The sequence below is a fragment of the Sphaerodactylus townsendi genome, linkage group LG05 (assembly GCF_021028975.2).
Source record: "Sphaerodactylus townsendi isolate TG3544 linkage group LG05, MPM_Stown_v2.3, whole genome shotgun sequence".
In the NCBI taxonomy this organism is placed as follows: domain Eukaryota; kingdom Metazoa; phylum Chordata; class Lepidosauria; order Squamata; family Sphaerodactylidae; genus Sphaerodactylus; species Sphaerodactylus townsendi.
Genome location: NC_059429.1, coordinates 93,277,315 through 93,299,396, shown reverse-complemented (window position 1 = coordinate 93,299,396; position 22,082 = coordinate 93,277,315). Strand labels below are relative to the sequence as shown.

Here is a 22,082-nt window from a genome sequence, read left to right as displayed (position 1 = left end):
CAAGTACAGAATCCTGTCTTGCAAAGATGGCAAGATCTGTAACAAAGGTACCACTGGCACAGCATGCAATATAGCACCTGTGCAAAGCTTCCAGCAAACGATTCATTTTTGTTGAAGTACAAGCCTCAAAGTTAGGGCAGTTTCCTCTATGCCTCAGTCACAGTCAATGTTAAGTGGGAGCAGGAAGATATTCCACAGCAGTCATTCATTGGGAGGACAGACCTATTCCCACATAGAATTTATACTAAATTAAAGTCAGTCATTGATCTGACCTATTATCGCCTTTAAAAAATATGAAGATTTTTTTAAAGTAACAGTTAAAAGTATGCACTTATAACACAAGGGGGTGCTAGAGAGATGCACTCTTTCTTGGAGCAGAATCTTGTGATTACCAGGGACAGAGTTGTACGTTTGTTTGTTTTTTAAAAAACAACTCTGTCTATTCCGGCAGGAAAGAAGGGACCCCAACTGCAAAATATCTGCAAATTGAGATTTGCTGCCACCAGCCTTTTAACATATTCAAGCAAGTATGCAAAGTTGCAAAATACCAAAGGTACAGAGTTACAACAAGATCACACATATTGCCTGAAGCTGAGCTCCCTGGATTTCTCAGTGATCTTTAATTTGTATAACCATTTTTTAAAAAATCAATTTCAAACATACACTTCAACCCAGAGGCATTGCAGCTACCTTGCCCATATGGAAGGATGAAAACATGACTAGTTTCACAATGAGGGGAAAAATATATTGAGCTGGTACCACAGTGGGGTAGAACATTTTCAACACAACATGTTAGAAAGCATTGGGTGGGAACATTCTATATTTATGATGTTGTAAAGAACATTGTGTAGCATTCCAGGGTGTGGCAAGGGCTTTGCACAAGGGCCTCCACCCCCACAATGAGGAAAAAAAAATGCTGCTGGATCACAACCTGGAGCACATGAGCTGGCCAAGGGCCCATCTCATAGCCTAAGCAACTGGCAGAAGAACTATAAACAGTCTCTGGTTTAACTGGTTACTATCTCAAATACACTGATGTTGTGAACAAACTGCACCTGCTTAAAGGCACACCTAAAGAACACACCCCTTGCTAATGAGCAAGCATGTTCCAAGCCCAGGAAAAAGAACCACCTTAAAAGACAGCTGGCTATATTAATGTATGAATCACAACGTCCGGCAGAAATGAAAGATTGTAGATCACTACTAGAAAGAGACTACTATATTGATTATGTGGTGTGTATAATGCAGAGCCACTGTCACTAAGGAAAATGTCAGCTGGACACAACCGGTCCGCCTACTTTTAAAATAAATTCATGCCCCATATTCACATCATAAAAATAAAACCCTTTATTGATAGTATGAATGTTTAACACATTTAATGCTGCCAGCTATAAAAAAAGGTAAAAAGACTTCTGCTTCATACATTTCACTTTACAAATATACAAATGTTAATGAATAATTAATACTAGATTATACAGTTTGAGCTTCATTAAAATCCTGTTAGCCAGTGACAAACATCTCTAGCAACACATGATTCAGAGAAGATAAACATTTTGTTTCCATACACGCAAGTCTACACAGAATTTAAATACTAATACCCTAGAAGTCTTACTAGATTAGCTGGAACCATTTTAATAGTTGTGCTTACTTTATAGACTACTAGCAAAAATACACATCTCCTCTTGCTTTGTGCCTCCTTATAATCCATTGTAGAATACAGTACTCAGTGCATTTCCTAATAAAATTCATTATTGTATATAAAATCTCTAGAGTCATAGCGTAAAGAAAGGGCAAAAGTTAGTGTAAACAAAAGGAAATACTTTAAGGGCTACAATAACGTCTGTTTAAGGTTAAAAGCGATACTGTCCCAGCAATACTGAAATTATTCACCCAGATTTCACCTGTAATTGATATGGAAAAATCCTATGCTGGACAACTGAATTATGTGAATGCCTATTACAGCTGCTTCCTATCAGTCCATACAATGATTATCTCTTCACATAAGGGCTATTCCAGTGAACATAACAAAATTTGGGAAAGAATATGGTTGCAACTAGAGTTCCTATGGCAGTATGCAATTCCATACACAGATCAAGAATCAAGAGGCCACTGACTGGCTAGTGCATAAACAGTGGAGTCTTGAAGCAATTCAACTACTTTTTAATCCGCAAAGGTTCAAGATTTTTATCTAGCGCCTCAAAATGAAAGTAGCAAATGTCCATGCCTATGGAAGATCATCCTCTGGTTTTTGTAGCAAGAGCTCTACATATTGACATTATATGGAAAAGCAGCTGGTTAATGCCTGCTACTCGTGCTGTTTTGGAAAGGTATTCCATGTCTTCACTCGTAGCCAGGATACTGACTTTTTTTTGTCCTTGACTACACATTATCGTAACATCTTAAAGCAAAGTTATCTAGCACAAGGTCTGACATGAGCAGGATACATTACTGGGAGGAAGGGGAGGAGTTAAAGAGAGGGGTCGGAGAATATATTTTTAACCTAAGCTATAAAAAAATCTCACACACCCATACACACACACACACACAGAGTCAGGAAGTTCCATTGGAAAGTAACCTCCTTCAGCCCTGTATTGGCCCCAAGTTGTTGACCGCCTATCACAGGAAAATTTTCCCGAATTAGGACAAATAAAGATTAAGTAGCAACTTTATCATAGAAATGTATTTTCTTGTTTTTGTGAGCTATGAAAAAAATTCAATATAATTACAGGAAAGTATAAATAAATGTATTGTGTGTATAATGTACATGTGCTCCCCCCATATATATAAGTCTCTTTAGGTGTAAAGTTAAGGATTTGGTTTCTGCAGTTGCAGCCAAGAGGGCAACAGTCTTCAAGGAGCAAACCCAACTTGGTCAGCAAACGCTCTGTCAGCTTGACAAACTATCATATGGAATAACGTTTAAGTTATTGCTTTGGATCATCTAGTACAGATCCTACCTTATTGATGCAAAAAAACTGTATAGAACTGAGTAGCCACTTCTCATTTCAAGTAATACGAACTTTATCAAGCAAAGAAAAAGATCCTTCTTTCAGAAGTTCTACATACAACAGTAGAATGTGTAAAGAATATCAAACTAGACACAACACTTCAAGATTTCATCTGGTCTATTTAATCTCTATGGTGAGAAAAATATGTAAGGAATGGATAGTTGGCAGAAAAGAACTGGCACCCTGATTGTTTAAAGCTTCTAAAGTTTTTGTGTTTTCCCCCCTTAAAAAACACTTCATATATCATAAGAAAGGATCAGGTTGTATACAGCTCAGCGGCAGGGCCGAAGCGCACCTGACAATGAAGCACTCCATAAAATGACATTATGGAAACAATGGACCAATCTGCTGGTCATACCTTTGGAATATTTCCTTTTCATAGCAAAGAAACAATAAAACTACTAGGAAAAAAGTGTTTTCAACATTCATGATTCATAGAGAAACTGTGCTTTTTGCAGTTAGATGATTCCTTCTGGATTTACAGAGAATCACATTCATATCTGTGGGCTTAAGCTCAGGCACTTTTTTTTTTTTGAGAAGGTCTGTCTAGAATGGAGATTTGCATGGGTTATACTCTGCATGATTTAAAAATGAGCAGTTCCAGAGTCTGCTGGTTATCTCCCAGCATAGGGATCGCTTGTTCTCTCATTTGATGCGCCTACTGCCACGAGACACCTTTTGAGGCTTTAGTGTTAAAGGTTTGTATATCAAAAGCATTATTCTCTGCATGCTATAAAAACACAAGAAAACTAACTGAGTGATACAATTTTGCTATTACCCAAATAAATAACATGGAGTGGATAAGACAGCGTTAGGAATGGCAAATCGCTCGGAATGTGAAATTTCCAGAGACTAGCTGCTGGTTGGCAACAAGATCTCGATTTCTTTCCCGTTGGCTACAACAGCATTGCTTGAACAACTGCTTGCCAGGTCCACAGGTGACCCCAAAGAGGAGGTCAGAGAAGGAGTTTTAGTTGGTGGGGTAGCAGTGGCTGGAGAAGGAGTGAGTCCAGGTTTCTTTGGAGGTATTGGTGGAGGATTCCCTCTTTCTGCTCTGGGTATGGTTGGCGATTTAATCCCTGGCGATAATGGACTTAGTGGGCTTGAGACCTTGCCTGGGCTTGACTCATTCTTGGGGCTCATGGCATTGGCCAGGTTTCGGTAGTCTGTGCCAAAAGGTGAGCTGTTAGGAGAGACAGGTTTGATAGGGCCTTGCTGACTGGTGAACCTAGAGAGGACCTGAGTGACTGTATTGCGGGCAAGATGCTTAGCAGCAGAATTATCAACAAAGGTAGGAGACAGATCCCTGGATGGAGGGCTCTGGAGACCGCTTGACTGGTGTTCCTGATCTGCTTGGGACTGGAATTTGTGACGAGCAGCATGGAAGCGCTGATTGATTCCAACTTGGTAAGAAGATTGATAGCCAGGGCTGCTGGCTAAAGCGCCAATCAAACGTTTGGTCATAACTGGGGAGGAGCAAGGAGAGGAAGTCAAAGATGAAGAACCCGTGTTGCTGGGGGATAAAGATATCCCACTGGAAGGGACTGGTGGAATATTAGAGGCAAGCAGTTCTGTTCTTACAGGGGAGCTACTGTGTTCTTTAGTATTCTCAGCAGCTGATCCTGCAGGCTTTGCCCTCTGCAGGCTCTCTATGCTGAGCTCAGCTGGTTCCCCACATGTTTGCATAGCATCACAGTGCCCATTTATCTTAGCGTAAGGGTGGGCAGATGTGGCAGATGGGGAAGTTAACAAGTGTGCCAATTTGCCTGAACTTTCCTGGCTGGCATTCTCTGCCAAGGGACATTCTGTCTGGCAAGCTACTGACCTAACTGAAGAACATTCTGGGGCAGTTGCTACAGACACGGCTGCGATATGGGATGTTATGCTCTCGTCTTGGCTCCTGCCTTCTTTCTGAGCCGCCTCCAGTTCCTTTAGGGTTTTCTTCATATTTTCTACTTCTTCCTTCAGGAGCTTCGTGCGGTTTTCTTCCCGGTTCAGCTTGGCTCTCAACTGTTCTCTTTCAATATCAAACTCAGATAGTTGCTTCTCCACTTGGGCCTCCATTTGCAAACCTCTCTTCTTCTTAGCTGCCAGCTCCTCCTCCAGCTGGCTCACTTTGCTTTGTTCTTTCTCCAGCTTCAAGCTCACTTCCTCAGCCTGTTTCCCTTCTTCTGCAGCTTTGGCTGTGGCTTTCTTGCACTCCAGCACAAGCATGGAAGACAGCTGCTTGTGGTGTGCTCGTTCCTCCTCCAGCTGACTAGACAGCTTCTTTTGCTCTCTCTCAAGCTTCTTCACCTGGGACTTCTCAAACTCCAGCTGGGAGGGAGGACAAAGGCAATTAAGATAGTCAAACAGCTTCAATCCACCTCCCAAAACACAAACACCACTACCACCAATTAAGAAATAACTAACACTTGGATCCTATAACAATGTTCCCCTTGCATTTCTCTCTCCCTTTCTTCACTGTGGCTCTTTCTTCCTTTGCTATTAGCACTTTGACATACATAAGATCAAGGGGCTCTCTTGCACATGGAGGAATTGGGTGCCGCCTTGAATGAAAGCCTCTGAAGCACAACTGAAGAGAAAGAATAAAAGTATCACAGGATCCAAGCCCAAGATTCCAAATAGCTGACATTCTCAGGGCCATGCAAAGCCATGTGCCATTTCATATATCATGCCAAAAATTACATTAAGTGCTTAATAACATGAGTGAATTGAAAACACCCTTTTGTTCATGACAAATGACTAACCCCTTCCTTCCATTCTGAAATTAAGCCTTAATATATGTAACAGAAATTAATGTACATCCTTCCTCTGCCACTACCTTCCTCCCCTCCCTTGGGAGTCTCTACATTGTTTAAGGCAGATAGCTGCCTTTTTGTAAAGCACAATGCCCACTGATGGTACTAGACATACAATCATCCGGTGGAGAACTGTGATTGGTGTTAATTCCTTGCAGTGGGTATGTTTCCTCTTAAAATGTCAGTATACATTATTAAACCATGAAGCGTTACCACCAATTTCAAAAGAAGCAAGGTTTGTTTTATATTCTCAATGGCTGGCATTCTCAATGGATTCTCAATGGCTCCTGTGAAAAATCTTTGTTGACAGAAGAAATTTCCATCAGCAGATTGGGAGTACCCTCCTCACCCCTTGCACTGACCCCAAAATGCTCTTTCCAAAATGCAGCTCCTGGTAATCCCCAGGAAAAAAACATGTGATGGAAGTTGACCACAGGACAAGGGAACAAGTGAAAAAAATCACAAAACTTCTGCCCATTAAAAGGTTTCCACTGAATCCAAGCCATTATTACTTTTTTCTTTAATTCATTTTGAGCATTCCTGTGACTACTGAAATAAAATGCCTTTGATTTTTGGTGAGAACCTCTCTAAGTGAGGGAGATTCAGTAGGATGAGAATTTTAAAAAAGTCTCAACCAAACTTCTATTTCTGTAAATCTAAAAGTACTACTCTAGTAAGTCGAACTTTCCCTTATAGGGAGACTGAACTCTCATGGCAGAGAAAGTGATGCTAGTACTGTTGAATGGTAATTAACCATTCCTCTTTGAGAGCTGACAAGCTAGTCAGTCATACCTGCTGTGTGAGTCGCTCTCGCTCCTTTTCAAGCATGTAAGTGACATCATCCCCTTCAGCAGTATCTTGGGCGTGCCGTTGTCGCTCTTCTTCAAGATCTAAGATTACCTTTCAACCAGAAAAACATATACACCAATCGCTTAAGCACAGTAAGAATTACAAGTGTCTCCAGATGTGCAGGCCAAACCCTTTTATGCTCAAAGCACTTTTAAACAGAACACCTCTTAAATACATACTCTAAATCAGTTTGAAAGTTCATTCTTCCACACCCCATTACTTTGTATAATATTCTGCCTTTAATCTAAATAGGTTTGTGAAGCAAATAAAAACAGAAAGATGTACAGGGCACTGTATTTACATTATCTGCTGCACAATTCTGAAACTTTATTTCATGTTCGCATGATGCTTCAACAAATTGAACTCTTCAGGATGCTGACCATTTACATGAGCAGTTCTTCAAACCTGTCTTACAAATTAACTGTGTAAACATTGAATTTTCCTTCAGTTATTTTGCAGCAGCAGAGGAAGAATGGTACTTTGTAGGATCCAATTGAAGTAACTACATTTGTATATCGAGCCTGCTGTATGAATTATTATTATTGTTGATAGATCTTACAAGGATCTACTCTTGGTGGTGGTGATGGGTTGTTTTTTTTGCATAAGTAGGGGGAAAACTCCCTATAAGTTAAGATCATGTCCACTACAGACAATGGAACAGGCTCCACTGAAGTTCAGCACTGGAGACTTGCTGAACAATGCGGAATATGTATCAGAAAACAACTTACTCCCATTGTGTGAAGTACAGGTAATACAAGTCTTCTGCCCTCATTAATTATTAATTTCAAAACAAGCCTGCTTCAAACCATTTGTTAAGGAACAGAAATAAAATAAGCCCCAAATAGGTCACCCTCACTTAGAAAATACATTAGCACAAGATAATTTACTTGAATCTTCTTTTCAACAACATTTCTGAGGTAACTGCTGAGTTCCAAAAATCTTCTGTCCCAATTTTTCAGCAGAATAGGTAGAGTCCAAGGTTTATTGAAAAACAATAATCTTCCAGTCAATTGTATCCTGAGTTTCTAGAACTTACACCAACAGTAATCAAAGATAATAAATACTGACTATGTCTTGCATGATTGTTCTGAAGCATGTCACATGGCTTTAGGCAAAACTAAACTACACAATGGAAATGCTTCAAGTTTTAACATAACCAAAGGACATATCAGCATGCAACTCTTATTTATAGAGGAAGGAAAAAACACAAAAAATCAGTCTGTTTTGAAATGATGCATTCAAAGGAAATTACCAAAGTGAAAAACAATTAAAATAGACAGCAGAGATTCCAGTGTGAAGGCCAGAAGGAAGCACTTGCTTCCTGTCAGAATTATCAGCTGATCTGTTTTAAATATAACACAAGGATTACTAGAAAATTTCATCTATGCAGAGCAGAAAAGATTCTGGTACCAAGATGGAAACCAGAGTTTGAAGATAAAAATATTGGAAAAGCTGAAATTATAGCAACTTTAACAAGAGCATGTTTGTCATTCTGTAAAGACAGATGAACAGATTAGAGTCCAATTTCATCCATGCCTACCATTATAGCTTTTTAAAAACAAATCAATTCACAAGCATGACCTGAGCTCTCTCTATACCTAATCTACAAGTCTGATACCACGGTGATTCAGTGAAACTTCCAATACAATAGGAAATCAGATGCTAGTCAGATTTGTTTTTTGTTTTTTTTACCAGAAGATGCATCTCCTACTTATCAATAGCTACAACTGTCAATAAAATACTTTTGTGAGAAATGACTTTATTAGAAGTATTAAGAATGTTAGCGACTGAACTCCACAACAATGCCTTTGGGATTGCGTGAATTTGAATAACCATGGATTTGAACTGCTGACAATTGTCACCTTGCAGGCAAAAAAGTCCAACAAGGTAATGTGAATCAGCCCTTCATATCAAATGGTAAACAGAAACAGTCACTGTTTTTGACCAAAGTGCAGAAAGCATGAGACCTACCTTTCTGTGCCTGCTTTCTGCTGCAGCTAATTGGGACAACATTTTCTCCTGCATATTCTTGCAATGTTTCATCACTACCTTCAGGACAGACAAGGGATTCGCACAAACGGGTTGCTTATCTCCATGATTCTCTTCCTTCATTGCCTCAAAATCCCTCTGAAGTGCCATCAGTGGGTCACTTATATTGTATTTTCCGTAACGTTCTTCAATGAAAGCATCTCTGTGTTGGGCCTGAAACATATGATCAGGTAATTTAAAATTACTAGCCAATATTGTGTACCATAGAGAGGAGAAAAAGTAAATGCAGGATAAAATTTTATCACCAAATAAACAAGAGAGAACAGATGACAAAATCCCACATAATCATGGTTAAAACTCACAGCTGTAGAGGATGGTTTTGCCAAAAATGGAGACAAATGAAAATGAAGTCTTCTTATATTAAGATCTGCTCATAATTAATCCACTCCATAGCCCATTAACAACTACTGAATGGGACTGAAAGAAGGGGAGAAGGAGACAAAAAAGGAAAAAGCAGGACGTCTAGCAAATATGAAGGAAGTAGAGATATGAGAAGAAGAGGCTGTTACAACTGGGAAAGGAAACAGCAGTGGATAGAGAAAAGAGACTTTTTAATGTGGAACTACTATCTAACTTTTGTCAAGATTAGTTTGGGAATTTAATGCAGGGAATTGTGTGTGTGTGTGTGTGTGTGTGTTTTACCTGCCATGTAATCATTAGGTGGCTAGGCATGATAGACCACAATAAGTAGAGGCACATACCAGCTGAACATAATATGCTATTAGGTGCAGTTCACATTAATGCCTTACCCATACACGCCACAAAAGCTATAGATTGGCAACTAGTCTTTCTTCGCAGTGTGAATCCCACTAATCGGAGCTATTCACTTAGGCTCATTCCGCACATGCAGAATAATGCACTTTCAAACTGCTTTCAGTGCTCTTTGAAGCTGTGCGGAACAGCAAAATCCACTTGCAAACAGTTGTGAAAGTGGTTTGAAAACGCATTATTTTGCTTGTGCGGAAGGGGCCTTACATATTCTCATTTCCCTAACAGAAACACTTTTCAGGAAAGGGAAATCCTGCTTCATAAAGCAGGTCTGTGGCATTTTAATTACAGCCAAAAGTACCCTTAAATCAATACAGACGGAAGCCTTTCAACTAATGCATGTGTATACTGTGTTTGCTTATAAGAGATACATATATTAAGATCAGACAGATGCCAAAATTACAGAACTACTTCCTCTACCACTGTTACCAATTCTGGTCTATGGATTAAAATACATAGATGGATCTGTACAGTAGTCTGACTACAAAGGTTATGTTTTCAAAATACAAATTTGGTATGCTGCATTCCACCAGTGACAAAATGAAGCCGATCATTTAAAGCAAATTTATTTGATAAAGCTTCTGTTCTCCTCTTTGTAAAAAGTTTAACATTAATCAGAACATGTAAACTTCCTCAAGGGGACAAATAGTGGCTCCCTGAGGCCATCTCATATGGGAGTGCGGGTGGGTGGTGGTTAATGGTGCAGAGAGAAAGTTTAGGTCCAGTGATGGGATTCAGCCAGTTCGCACCACTTCGGCAGAACCGGCTGTTAAAATGGTGCTTGTAAACAACCAATTGTTAAATTATTTGAATCCCACCACCAGAACCGGTTGTTAAAGTATTTGAATCCCACCACTACTTAGGTTCCTTTTCCCTGTGTGCCTGGTTTGATCAAAATTAGTGTTTCTTAACTGAGAGTATTTTTGAGGGAACATATTACAAAGTCTGCATGGGTGCCTCAAGGAGTCAGATGTATGTTGGAAAATCTGTGTTGGGAACACAGTTCCCAGATGTGCATGGGCCTGATTATACAATCAGTTGCAATTTGAGCCATGCTGAATTTCAGTCAATTAAAACACCATCTTTTGTTATCTCAGATCAGGGTCAATTCAAACATTTAAAATGTCCATGCACTTCTGCTCCTAGCAATGCATGTGCAGTAGGTACATACTGCAGATCAGCAGTGTGTTTGCTTAGCGGCATTGTGCATATTTACTTTTGTGATGTAGTGGTTAAGAGCAGGTGCACTCTAATCTGGAGAACTGGGCTTCATTCCCCGCTCTGTCACTTGAGCTGTGGAGGTTTATCTGGTGAACCAGATTAGCTTGTGCACTCCAACACATGCCAACTGGGTGACCTTGGGCTAGTCACAGTTCTTTGGAACTCTCTCAGCCCCACCTACCTCACAGGGTGTTTGTTGGGGGGGGGGAGGAGATTGTCAGCCTCTTTGAGTCTCTTTATAGGAGAGAAAAGGGGGGGGGATATAAATCCAAACTCTTCTTCTACTCTTCTAAAACCAATGGAAATTCTTTAATCCTATGACTGCTCTGGGAAATCTATTATAGAATCTCTTCTCCTCTCCACTTCACATAAACACTTTCCACACACAAAACAGACCCAGTTTACCAAATGAATCACATGTTCTGAACTACAGACACCACCACTTGCTCACTGTAGGATGAGAACACAGATTCTCATTCAGAATTACTCAGTATAGAACAACAAGACATTTCATGAATATTTTTTTATAATCTGAGAGGAAAAATACCCCAGCAAGTTTAAGAAGAGAAATACTGCTTGCCTCATCTCAGTATACATAAATACTGCATGAAATAGTAGTGCAGTTTCACTACTGTTAATAAATTTAGTTCCAGTCTGGATATTTAGACTGTTGATAGACCGTATATTCATCTTTGTAAGAATTGAAATATGCAGAAACATTAATTCCCGCAGATTACTTTACACAAAAGGAGCAATATAATTCTTCATTTTATTCTTTGCCCCTCCAAAGGCAAAGAACACCATCAAAAACACCACCAAACCATTAGGAGTTTATTTTTTCCTCATTGAGCTTGCAGTGTCACTTCAAATACCGTATATACTCGTGTATAGTCGACCCGCATATACCGTATATACTCATGTATAAGTCGAATTTTTCAGCACATTTTAAATGCTGAAAAAGCTCCCCTCGACTTATATGCGGGTCATTAAATTTTTTGGTGTGTTTTTACTTTGCCGGCCAGCAGGGGGCGCAGTTTTCATGCTAGAGGCACCAAAATTCCAGGGTACCCTCAGAAGACTCTCCTGATGATACCAGCCAAGTTTGGTAAAGTTTGGTTCAGGGGGTCCAAAGTTATGGACCCCCAAAGGAGGTGCCCCATTCCCCACTGTTTTCAATGGAAGCTATTAGTAGATGGGGGTACCCTTTTGAGGGTCCATAACTTTGGACCCTCTGAACCAAACTTCACCAAACCTGGCTGGTCTCATCAGGAGAGTCTCTTTATGATACCAGCCAGGTTTGGTGAAGTTTGGGTCAGGGGATCCAAAGTTATTGATTCCCAAAGGGATGCCCCATCCCCCATTGTTTACAATGGAAGCTAATAGTAGATTTTTCATTTCTGATAATATCCCTCTTAAAATCTAAGTTGAGTTACATTTGGACATACAGATGATGATGAGGAATCCAGTTTTGAAGGATTTTAACTCTTGTGTTTTAGTTTGGTTGCTGGTTGAGCTAAGGTTTTTGTACTTTTAAAGTTATTGTTGATACCATATTGTTCTTGTTGACCCTCTTTTCCACTTACAGAGCCAGTTTACTGTTTTTCTTTGAAATAAATATTCAAAAACATTTAACCTACTGATGCTTCAATTGATGCTGCATTTCCCACCCTCGACTTATACGCGAGTCAATAAGTTTTCCCAGTTTTTTGTGGTAAAATTAGGTGCCTCGACTTATATGCGGGTCGACTTATACACGAGTATATACGGTAAGTCAAGGCACCTAATTTTAACCACAGAAAACTGGGAAAACTTATTGACTTGCATATAAGTCGAGGGTAGGAAATGCAGCAGATACTGGTAAATTTCAAAAATAAAAATAGATACCAATAAAATTACATTAATTGAGGCATCAGTAGGTTAAATGTTTTTGAATATTTATTTCAAAGAAAAACAGTAAACTAGCTGTGTAAGTGGAAAAGAGGGTCAACAAAAACAATAACTTTAAAAGTACAAAAACCTTAGCTCAATCAGCAACCAAGTTAAAACACAAAAGTTAAAATCCTTCAAAACTGGATTTTTGGTCAGGGGAGGAATGTTTATGTTAGCAGTACCAACATTTCAGAGTATCTTTAGGAGACCCTCCTGATGTTACCACCCAGGTTTGGTGAAGTTTGGTTCAGGGGGTCCAAAGTTATGGACCCTCAAAAGGGTAGCCCCATCTACTATTAGCTTCTATTGGAAACAATGGGGGATGGGAGCACCCACTTTGGGTATTCCTTTCGACCCCCTGAACCAAACATCACCAAACCTGGCTGGTATCAGCAAAAGATTATCCTGATGATACCACCCAGGTTTGATGAAATTTGGTTCAAGGGGTCCAAAGTTATGGACCCTCAAAATGTAGGCCCATCTACTATTAGCTCCCATTGGAAACAATGGGGGATGGGGTCCAAAGTTATGGACCCCCTGAACCAAACTTTACCACACTTGGGTGGTATCATCAGGAGAGTCTCTAGAAAACTCCCTGAAATTTTGGTGCCACTAGCCTAAAAACTGCACCCCCTGGTGGCCGATAAAGTAAAAAACCTAAAGTATTTTTTAAAATGACCTCAGTTGTGTATTACTCGAGGGGGGCTTTTTCAGCACAAAAAATGTGCTGAAAAATTCGACTTATATTCGAGTATATACGGTAAGTCTGAGCATGAGCTGATTGGGTTTTGACTACCATCTAAATCCGAGTAGAACAAATGCTGCAGCTGTGTCGGGGCAAGAGCCCATACTAGTTACAATGGGGGTGTCCTTGGAGGGGCAGCTGACTGTAATCCGATTTCTAAGGGTTTCAGCCTTTTTCCTTCCCATGACTTGTGCCACCCAAAAGGCAGGTATAGCCCACTGGATTGTATAGGGCTTGCAGCTCCACTGGTTAGTTTTTTCTCTCCTTTTTTGTGCCCTGCGCCACCAGGAACCTCTTTGAAGGGGGTGGGGCTGTGCTGTGCCTGGCTGCCCTGAAACTGCTCCCCCTTCTGAATTGGGCAGTCTGCCACCTGACGGTTCTCTCACTTGAATCAGTGGGGAAAAAAATAATTTCCTTTTCAACTCTGTTAAACTCTCCTCCTGCATAAGTCACAAGTTTTTTTATTGAGGCAATCTGTATTATTTTGAAATATGTAGCGGGCAGCCCAATCAGCGGGCAGCTGAATGGCCACTGGAGTCAACACAGGTTCGCACTGATGTGTTTGCCCTCCCAGGAGGTATAAGTGGCACTTATGCTGGCTGGGAGGGCAAAAAGGGAGGCCAGCGAGTGCCACAGAGCTCTGTAGCACCCAACCCACTTTTGGCCGCCATTTCCACAGCTGACCCCAGTCTAATGTTGAGGCTGTAGCAGCTGGAGACATTCCCAGAGGTGGAGGGTTTTGGACCTGGGAATGCCACGGCAGGGGAAATGGACTTATTTATTTATTTTATTTATTTATATTTTAGACTTTTATACCGCCTTATCCCCAAAGGGCTCCACCCAAAAATGGAGGACTTTCTGGTGGTTGGGTTGATTTTTTGTTTTTGCTTTTCCTGCCTCCCTGCACTGTCAGTAAGTCTTCTGGAGGTGGAAGGGCAGTGTGGCAGCGGCGCTGTCTCCAGCTGCCTTGAGCTGTAAATGAACGAATGGTCACTGGCTGTGAAGGCTCCTTAAATGTGGAATGTGAAAGCCTTGATTTAATAGGTGGGAAACTTTCCCATCATTCTCTGAGACAGGATACAAGTTACAATCCCTTGGATGTTCCTCCCTTTGTAGTCCACTCTACTCAATACTGAGACTTTCACAACCCCAAGAGAACTTACTATTAAACATTTCAATAAAAAGTAACATACTGCAACATTGATAACATAATTACATAGCCAAAGAGGGTTAATTAAACAAACCTTGAAATAAAAAGGATTTGGGAAAATTTTTTTACCCTGAAAACAAATCAAATAGCCAAAAACAACTAAGCAAATAAAAAAAAACGTTTATTATCCGTATATAAACTATAAAAATTGATCTGCTATGCATGTGTAGTTGGTCAAAGAATATAATAAAACAAAAACAAACACATTTTGGCTAACTGCCTTCCTCAGTGGTGCAAAAAAACCCCTTCTAATGAACATAAAGATAATCATCACATACAAATGTATCCAAATGTCCTATTTATCAGAAAGTCTCCTGTTTTGTAGTCATAACTGATTTGAAAGTGGAGAGAATTCTTTCATTCCACATTTATAACAAGACTTCTTTGAAGTCCTGTTGCTAACACATGAGGTGTAACCCAAACAAAAATGGATAGGTTAATATTAGTGTGAGCATCAAAAAACATTCAAAACCAACCCGAAGACATAATCACAACAGGCAGAGCAGTTCAGAGGAGAAGCCAACAAAGAAAGCACTACATTGAAATAAAATTACAGGCTGAGCTTAACAGGTAATGGATAATAGCTTCCCATGTAAAAAACAAACAAAACAAAAACCAATTCTCCCCCCACCCCAGCTTTAATTCAAGGTGAGACAAAACGATGCCCTTTAATTCCATACAGAAATAACCTTTGTGGTAAGTACCCAATGTTTGGTTTATATCTAGGTTGTCCACAATCAATTTTCCAAATGGCTTCTACATCAATTTTGAAAAGGCAATAGTTCTGGACACAATTGTTTTAAGAAAAAAACATGCACTTCTTCAGAGAAATACTAAACACAGACAGAGATGGAGCTACCAGGAGGCCAGGGTGTGCGAGTTGCACTGGTTGTGCGCCCGGGGAGGGGGGAAATCGCCCCCCGTGGTGCCCCCCCCCACACTTACCTTTGTGAAACAGTGCAGGCTGGAGAAGTGGCCTGTTCCCTTCACGCTGAAAATGGCCTGGTGGGAACTACACTTCCCAGGAGACATTGTGAGCCCCAGAGTCTCATGGGAAGTGTAGTGCCCACCAGGCCTTTTTCAGCCTGAAGGGAACAGGCCGCTTCTCCAGCCTGAACTAAGGTATAGGGGGGCGGCGGTGAAAACACAGTGTGTGCACTGGGCGCACTCTGGCCCAGCTCCGTCTCTAAACACCGAAGATTACATATTGGTCTCAAATGTTATAAAAAATAAAAGCAGTTCTTATTATACCAACTGACGGCAAGTGCAGCTTTTTAAAAAGACTGTTTATTACTCACAAAATATTTTGGAATTGATAAAGAAGGGGGAACACAGAATTTTTTTTAAAAAGGAATAGTTTTTCTAACAGTGCAATCTCTTTTACTACAAGGCTACAGCATATAGTTGGATTGAATGCAAGCTGTGGTTAAATGTGCGCCACACATCTGGTGTTCCTTATGAACATAAACATATGCTTAAACTATACCAAATTCAGTACAGTAGCCCTTTCAGCATCAATAAAGAATTTAATTTTAAACAGTAGTCATATAAAGCACTCACTTTACTGATCCTGTTAATCAGCATATAGCTGTCAAGATTACAGGAAAAGCAAAGCAACTACTTGCATTCTAGAGGAAACAACATTCCCTAGACAATATGAAATGTATTGGTCTGAGTTTCTTTGTTTACTTAAATATGCTAGCTGAAATCGGTCGGGGATGGAAATAGTTTAGGCAAATATTTTGATCTGGCACCAATTCAGATTTCTAATGTCTCTGCCCAAATGTTAATGAATTACCTTGTTCTTAAGGAGCCTGTTAAATACGTGTGTACTTTGTTTAAACTTCAAATATTCAAAACAGACTTATACTTCAATAGCCATTCTTCTGGGCAATAAACATTACTATTAGTAGATTTTAGACATGTCAACTCTAGCATATTAGAAAATGCTTGTTCTTTGTTTCTCTTTCACAGTGCCAATCTATTAAAGGTAGAGGTAGCCTACAAATATTTACGAGCTCAGTTGCCAGATGACAAGGATATATTTATCATATGCTCTGTGCGCTATGCTGAAATATATAGGACTAACAAGTTCCCATCCCATCTCCTCATTGCCATATTTGCTCAATCACTATACACCAAAGTGACAGAACCAGCTACTCCAGAATCTGTGCTGAGAGTTCACATGAGTACATTGTTGACTACAGAAAAGCAGATACAAACTGGATGGCAACCAAAAGGAATGCCAATGCTATTACATAATCAACAACCAGAATAAAGAAAGGCTATAATTCTCTTCTAGATCACTTCTGTCATGCTATCCAAAAAACAACAAAATTAATAGTAGAAATGCTTGCCATTCTAAACACATGTCACAAGCTACAAATTATGGGGGGAGGCATGTACACAAACAGTAAGAAACATTACTGAACAATTTAAATGATGGCTTCCTGGCATCCTACATTGCAGCTAAAAGCCAAACACATGAATTATCAGTTGCGTTCCACACTAAATGCAGCACTTAGAAACAGCAACCTTGACAATGAGGACATTTGATTCTTAGGTTACTACTAGGTTAAAAAATCAGCTGGATATGAAACAACTGAAAATCAACTCGTGAAGATGGTACTGAGTTTCTTCCTGAGGCCTTGTAGAATGCTGCAGTAATTTATCCAGGATAACAGACTGGACAACAGACTTTATAGCCTGATGACGGAGGAAAACAGGAAACAGACTTTAAAATGTAAGCACATTTGAGAAGACCAAGGATTAGACTGTTCTTTCAAAGCTTTATAGAAGTTTTGATTTAGTAACCTGTTAAGAGACAAGACCATCTGTGTTGGGCTCAAACACTGAGCATTGCTGGTTCCTCCTTCCATTCTGTTTCCACAAATCACTCATCACATAGCAATATTCTCCTGAATCACCAGGAGTGATTAAATTCCTCTTAAAAGAATAAATAATTCTTTCCTTACTGTTAGCCCAAAATTGGAACAGCAAGCAGTTTTCTTCTTTAAAGTTTGATTCACTGTAAGCCCGCAAGGCAGTTATTCCGATAAACCCCTCGGCAAAACTGACGAGGTAAAATAGACATTAAAATAATGTAGTCTTCCCTCCAAAATGAAGCCTATTTATTTGAGACACACACTGACAATTTGAAAACTCATGAATATTCAAATAAAAAAATAGTTGAGGTTTCACTAACATTAAGTGTAACAGGCATCATTCCTTACAACAGTCAAACTCCAAACCAAACCAATTAAATCGCCCTATGTGAACACAGCAAATATGAACAAATATACTCTTCACAAAAAATGTTGGTGCCTTCAGAACAGCTTCTCTTACTCAGTTGTCCACCCAAAAGCTTGCACCACCTAACTTTTTAGAGAATAAGGCAGTGAGTTATATCTGAACAGGTTTGTTCTGAATCAGAGTGTGATTCTGCAAAGGCCAAATGGAACGTGTTCAGGACCTTTTAAAAAGCATTGGGGGGGGGGAGTTCTGACCCATTCTACTTGTCTGAACCTGGGTTAAATGAAAGTCGCTATATTAGTGACTTTCCCCCTTTAACCTGGGTTTAAAACGCTTCTTGCTTGACTGTGCGAACTACAGCGAGCACAAAGTGTTCAAATCCCATCCCCTTCTGTCCACCATTATGGGTCCTGGATGGCCCTGGCACCAGCCGTGCAAACGGAGGCACAGGCAACTGAAAAGGGTTACATGAACCCATGTTGCCTGTGCAGAATCAGCCAGAAATCTTTGTCTAAAATAGTTGCATGCCTCTGGATCACTAGGAATCAGAGCTCAACTCAAGCATATTATGGAGTTCCTAAAATGCAGACCTGATATTTCATCTTTTAAAAAACTCATCCTGTCTTGCTGTAGAAACAAGAAAAACCTAGTGTCCTGGGGGTTCCTGTGACATAATGCCTCAATGTATTAAACATATTAAACCTCCTCCTCTGACATTGTAATAAATAAATGAGAGGAGGGGCTGCACAATATCTTGTAAACCAGACCATGTGAAAACCACTGAAGGAAGTCAAACAGTTCTGAGAAGTGAATCACAACATTTGTGCTAAGCTGCCAAATGAATCCTCCAACTCAGAGACACAGGACCATACAGGATGGTAGCATACGGACACAAAACTGCTGAACAACTGGCACGTACAACTGGTACATACAACCATTATCATCATCACATATATTCTGCCTTTATCATGGGACTCAAGGCAGATAGAACTATGATGAAATTCAATCAAAGTGGATTTTGAACGATGACATTACCCCCATCTGTGCAAACTGAACTCAACTGATCTGCACAGATTCCATATCAGCCCATATCTGCTCCAAACCTACAGAGAGGTTACTAACCTGAAATAAGACCTGTGAAGGGGCATGTTTCCAACCATATTAACAAGTCTCACCCAAGCCCAGTTTACATTAAAAACAATGTATTGCAAAGTAAGAAGAATAAAGGAGAGTCACACAATGAAATAAATTCTTCCCCTTTGGCATGGAGAGTTGTTAAAAAACAAAAACAAAGCTGAACTGGTAAGCTTGAAAATTCTCTGATGATTCAGAGGCTGCTTTGGGCAAAATATTTCTCACAAGCTAATTTATATTTCTTCATGATTGTCTCCTTCAACCTACAACTCATTGTTGAAAGAAAAAGAATGCTTAAGAATCAAGTAATAGCTTCAAGACAAAGTGCACCTCTAACTGTATTTCTCCTGCTCTGACATCATACAAGCAAGCCATTACAATGATTGGCTCCACTGTACTATTGGACCATGCAATTCTCAAGAAGCTTTCATTGGTGCTGAATTTTATCTCCCAGGAGGCAGAAAATGGCATCGTCTTTAAATAGCATATTGTGCAATCTTGGAACTTCCTTATTTCTAATTTGTTTCCCTAGAGACAGAGATTTGAAAATAAATCCAGGCTGAGGTCATAATAAGAGGGCAGAGAAGCATAAAGATTGCTTCATTTCATTAATCTACCAGCTAGAAACATCATAAATGACTGAATCTTTTATCTTTAATCCACAGCAGCTCCAGGACTAGAACTGACTGATGTTCTTTATAATAAAAGCTGAAAAAGAGGCAGTTACCAATATAGTAAAAGAAAAGACAGACCACAAAGTTTATTTAGGCTAGCCATGCAGTAACAGACTGAACAGATTAGGCTAGCTTGGAAGCTAAGCAGATCCAGCCATGGCTAGTATTTGGAAGGTAGACCAGGATTCTTATGCAGAGGAAGGCAGTGGCAAGCCGTCCCTTTTATTTGCCTGGGTTTTTAATGGAGTAAACAGAGCAAGCAATGAGGGGGCACTGTTACTTTGTATGCTTTAATTAGGATTTGTAAGACATCTTGACCCACAAGGAAAGGAGAGATATAATTAAAATTTAAATAAATAAAGATGCCTAGGCTTAGATAAGGCTTCTCCCTGCTATTGGCCTTTCACAATCTTGTTCCAGTTATTTCAATGAATTTCTGATGTTTTTGACTGAAGTTCAACCTTTCACAGCAGCTCCTCCCCCACTATTTACTGCATTTTAAGTTTCCCCCCAGGAGAGGCTGAAGTCTCTGAAGCACATTCCTGGTTAGTGACTCATCACTAGTTGGAGGTGGAGTGTCTGAGGAGAGATGCAGAAAGAAGGAGCTTCTTGAGAAAGCATCATCAGTAGCTGAATGAAGCTGGAACACTAAAGTTTTCTGTTAGTCTGTCCATCCCTCTTTGAAGAGAGGAGGCTAAGACATGCAGCACAATTGAGCAAACAGATTTCTGAATTTTGTCATCAACAGAAACTACCATTAAAGACAAGTATAAGCAATAGTTCAATTTAGCACCCCAGAAACAAGTCATTTCTAACCAGCATTTAGGCATCATAATTAAACCATAATTTAATCAAGTTATGGTTTACATGATCCCTGAATGAAGTCCATGACACAGAACTAACTATGCCTTGTTATTTATTTTTCCACTCAAGCTATGGGTTAATGTAAGTTTTATGGCTTCGAGTTTGTCCACTGTTGGGTAGTTATGTGAATATATATGCCTGCCAAGACAGTACTGACGGAGTGCAGCAGAGAACATACGACAGGTAGTGGTTAAGAGGGGCAGGTCTCCAAACTTCAGGTGAGGAAATTCCAGGAGATTTGGAGATGGTGTCTGGAGAAGGCAGAGTACTCAGTTGGGTACAATACCATAGAGTCCACCCAAAGAAACAATTTGCTTCAGGGGAATGGCTTTCTGCATTTTGGAGGTCACTTGTAATTCCATAATATCTCCAGGCCCCACCTAGAATCGGGCAACCATGGAGGGATGGATTAAATATAATGAGATGAAATATCTGGTCTCCTCTTTTCCCTGCCCCTCCCCCCACCACACACAAAGGTAAGATGTAGTAATGAACCCATGCCCATACACCTTCTGGTTATAGTCAAACACTGCACAAGGTAAGAATGTTGCACTGACTGACAAAAGGTAACTGGGTTGGTTAAGAACCCAGAAGAAGAATCTGGCTCACTCTTCTAGCTCACTAAAAGCAGTACAGATGCTGTTCCTCAGGATCTCTTTACAGAAACATGCTGAAACATGACAGCTAGAACAAGAAGTTCAAGTCCCATCATTCTGATAAGGTACAGTTCTGATTTAGAAATGATACTAACATTTATAACATCCAAAATGTTCAGCCGCAGAGCTGTTCATACCTGAACTCAGCTTTTGACAAAGAATACTAAAATGTAGACTAATACACAGCATTTGCAGTGATATTACTGGAAAAAAAATCCAAACTGTAAACAGTACATTTAGTAATTATTTTTAAATATTATTTTCAGCTAGAAACAGGACAACACCCGAAACAGCACTGTAGCACTTCAGTTCCATTCTGGTATAGCATACCTTCAAGGCTTCTATGACAAGATCTCGGGCTTCTAGTTCTCCTTCAAGAATGCTAAATAGCGTCAATAGTTCAGGTTTGCTGAGCTTTTCCAGATTCATCTTGAACACCTGGAAAAGTAAGTGGACTAGTTAAACACATGCAGCATAGGCACAGCGTGAGCGTACACATAGATAGATTTAACAAGATTTTGTCTGAGCTCAACAGGGCCAGGGAACAACTCATTATAAAAAGTAACTGTTTTCATCTTGTGCTGCCAGTTGATTACCATCTGAGAATGGGTCCTGCCTAATCAGACTGGATTATTTGCTCTTTTGTCTGTATCTTGACAAGGGGGTCTTGCTCAGTAACACTGCAATGCAGAAAGTCCCAGGTTCAAAACCTGTCATCTCCAGTTCAGGCAGCAGGTGATATAAAAAAAAAACCATATATACGAGACCCCAGAGAGCTGCTGCAAGTAGGTATGGCTGACCTTGACAGGCAGCTTAAATGTGTCTGTACACTCATATGTTCTTATTTATATTTGTATTCTACCTCTTGCACTGCTAGGTCTTTTGGTCTCATTCTGTAGCAATATATAATCTATATCTCCCA

At 39.9% G+C, this 22,082-nt stretch overlaps 1 protein-coding gene across 7 annotated transcripts in view; it reads right to left on the bottom strand.

The window, feature by feature from the left end:
• Positions 1-1,329: 1,329 nt before the first annotated feature.
• CTTNBP2NL (CTTNBP2 N-terminal like) overlaps positions 1,330-22,082 on the bottom strand; it is a 34,524-nt gene continuing 13,771 nt past the window's right edge. For all 7 annotated transcript variants that reach the window (XM_048496780.1, XM_048496781.1, XM_048496775.1 and 4 more), the window contains 4 exons: positions 21,491-21,598; positions 8,630-8,860; positions 6,602-6,709; positions 1,330-5,324 (listed from right to left, as the gene is read on the bottom strand). In XM_048496780.1, coding sequence (XP_048352737.1) covers positions 3,861-5,324; positions 6,602-6,709; positions 8,630-8,860; positions 21,491-21,589 — 1,902 coding nt within the window. In that variant the 5' untranslated portion in view covers positions 21,590-21,598 and the 3' untranslated portion in view covers positions 1,330-3,860. The remainder of the gene's footprint in view (positions 5,325-6,601; positions 6,710-8,629; positions 8,861-21,490; positions 21,599-22,082) is intronic.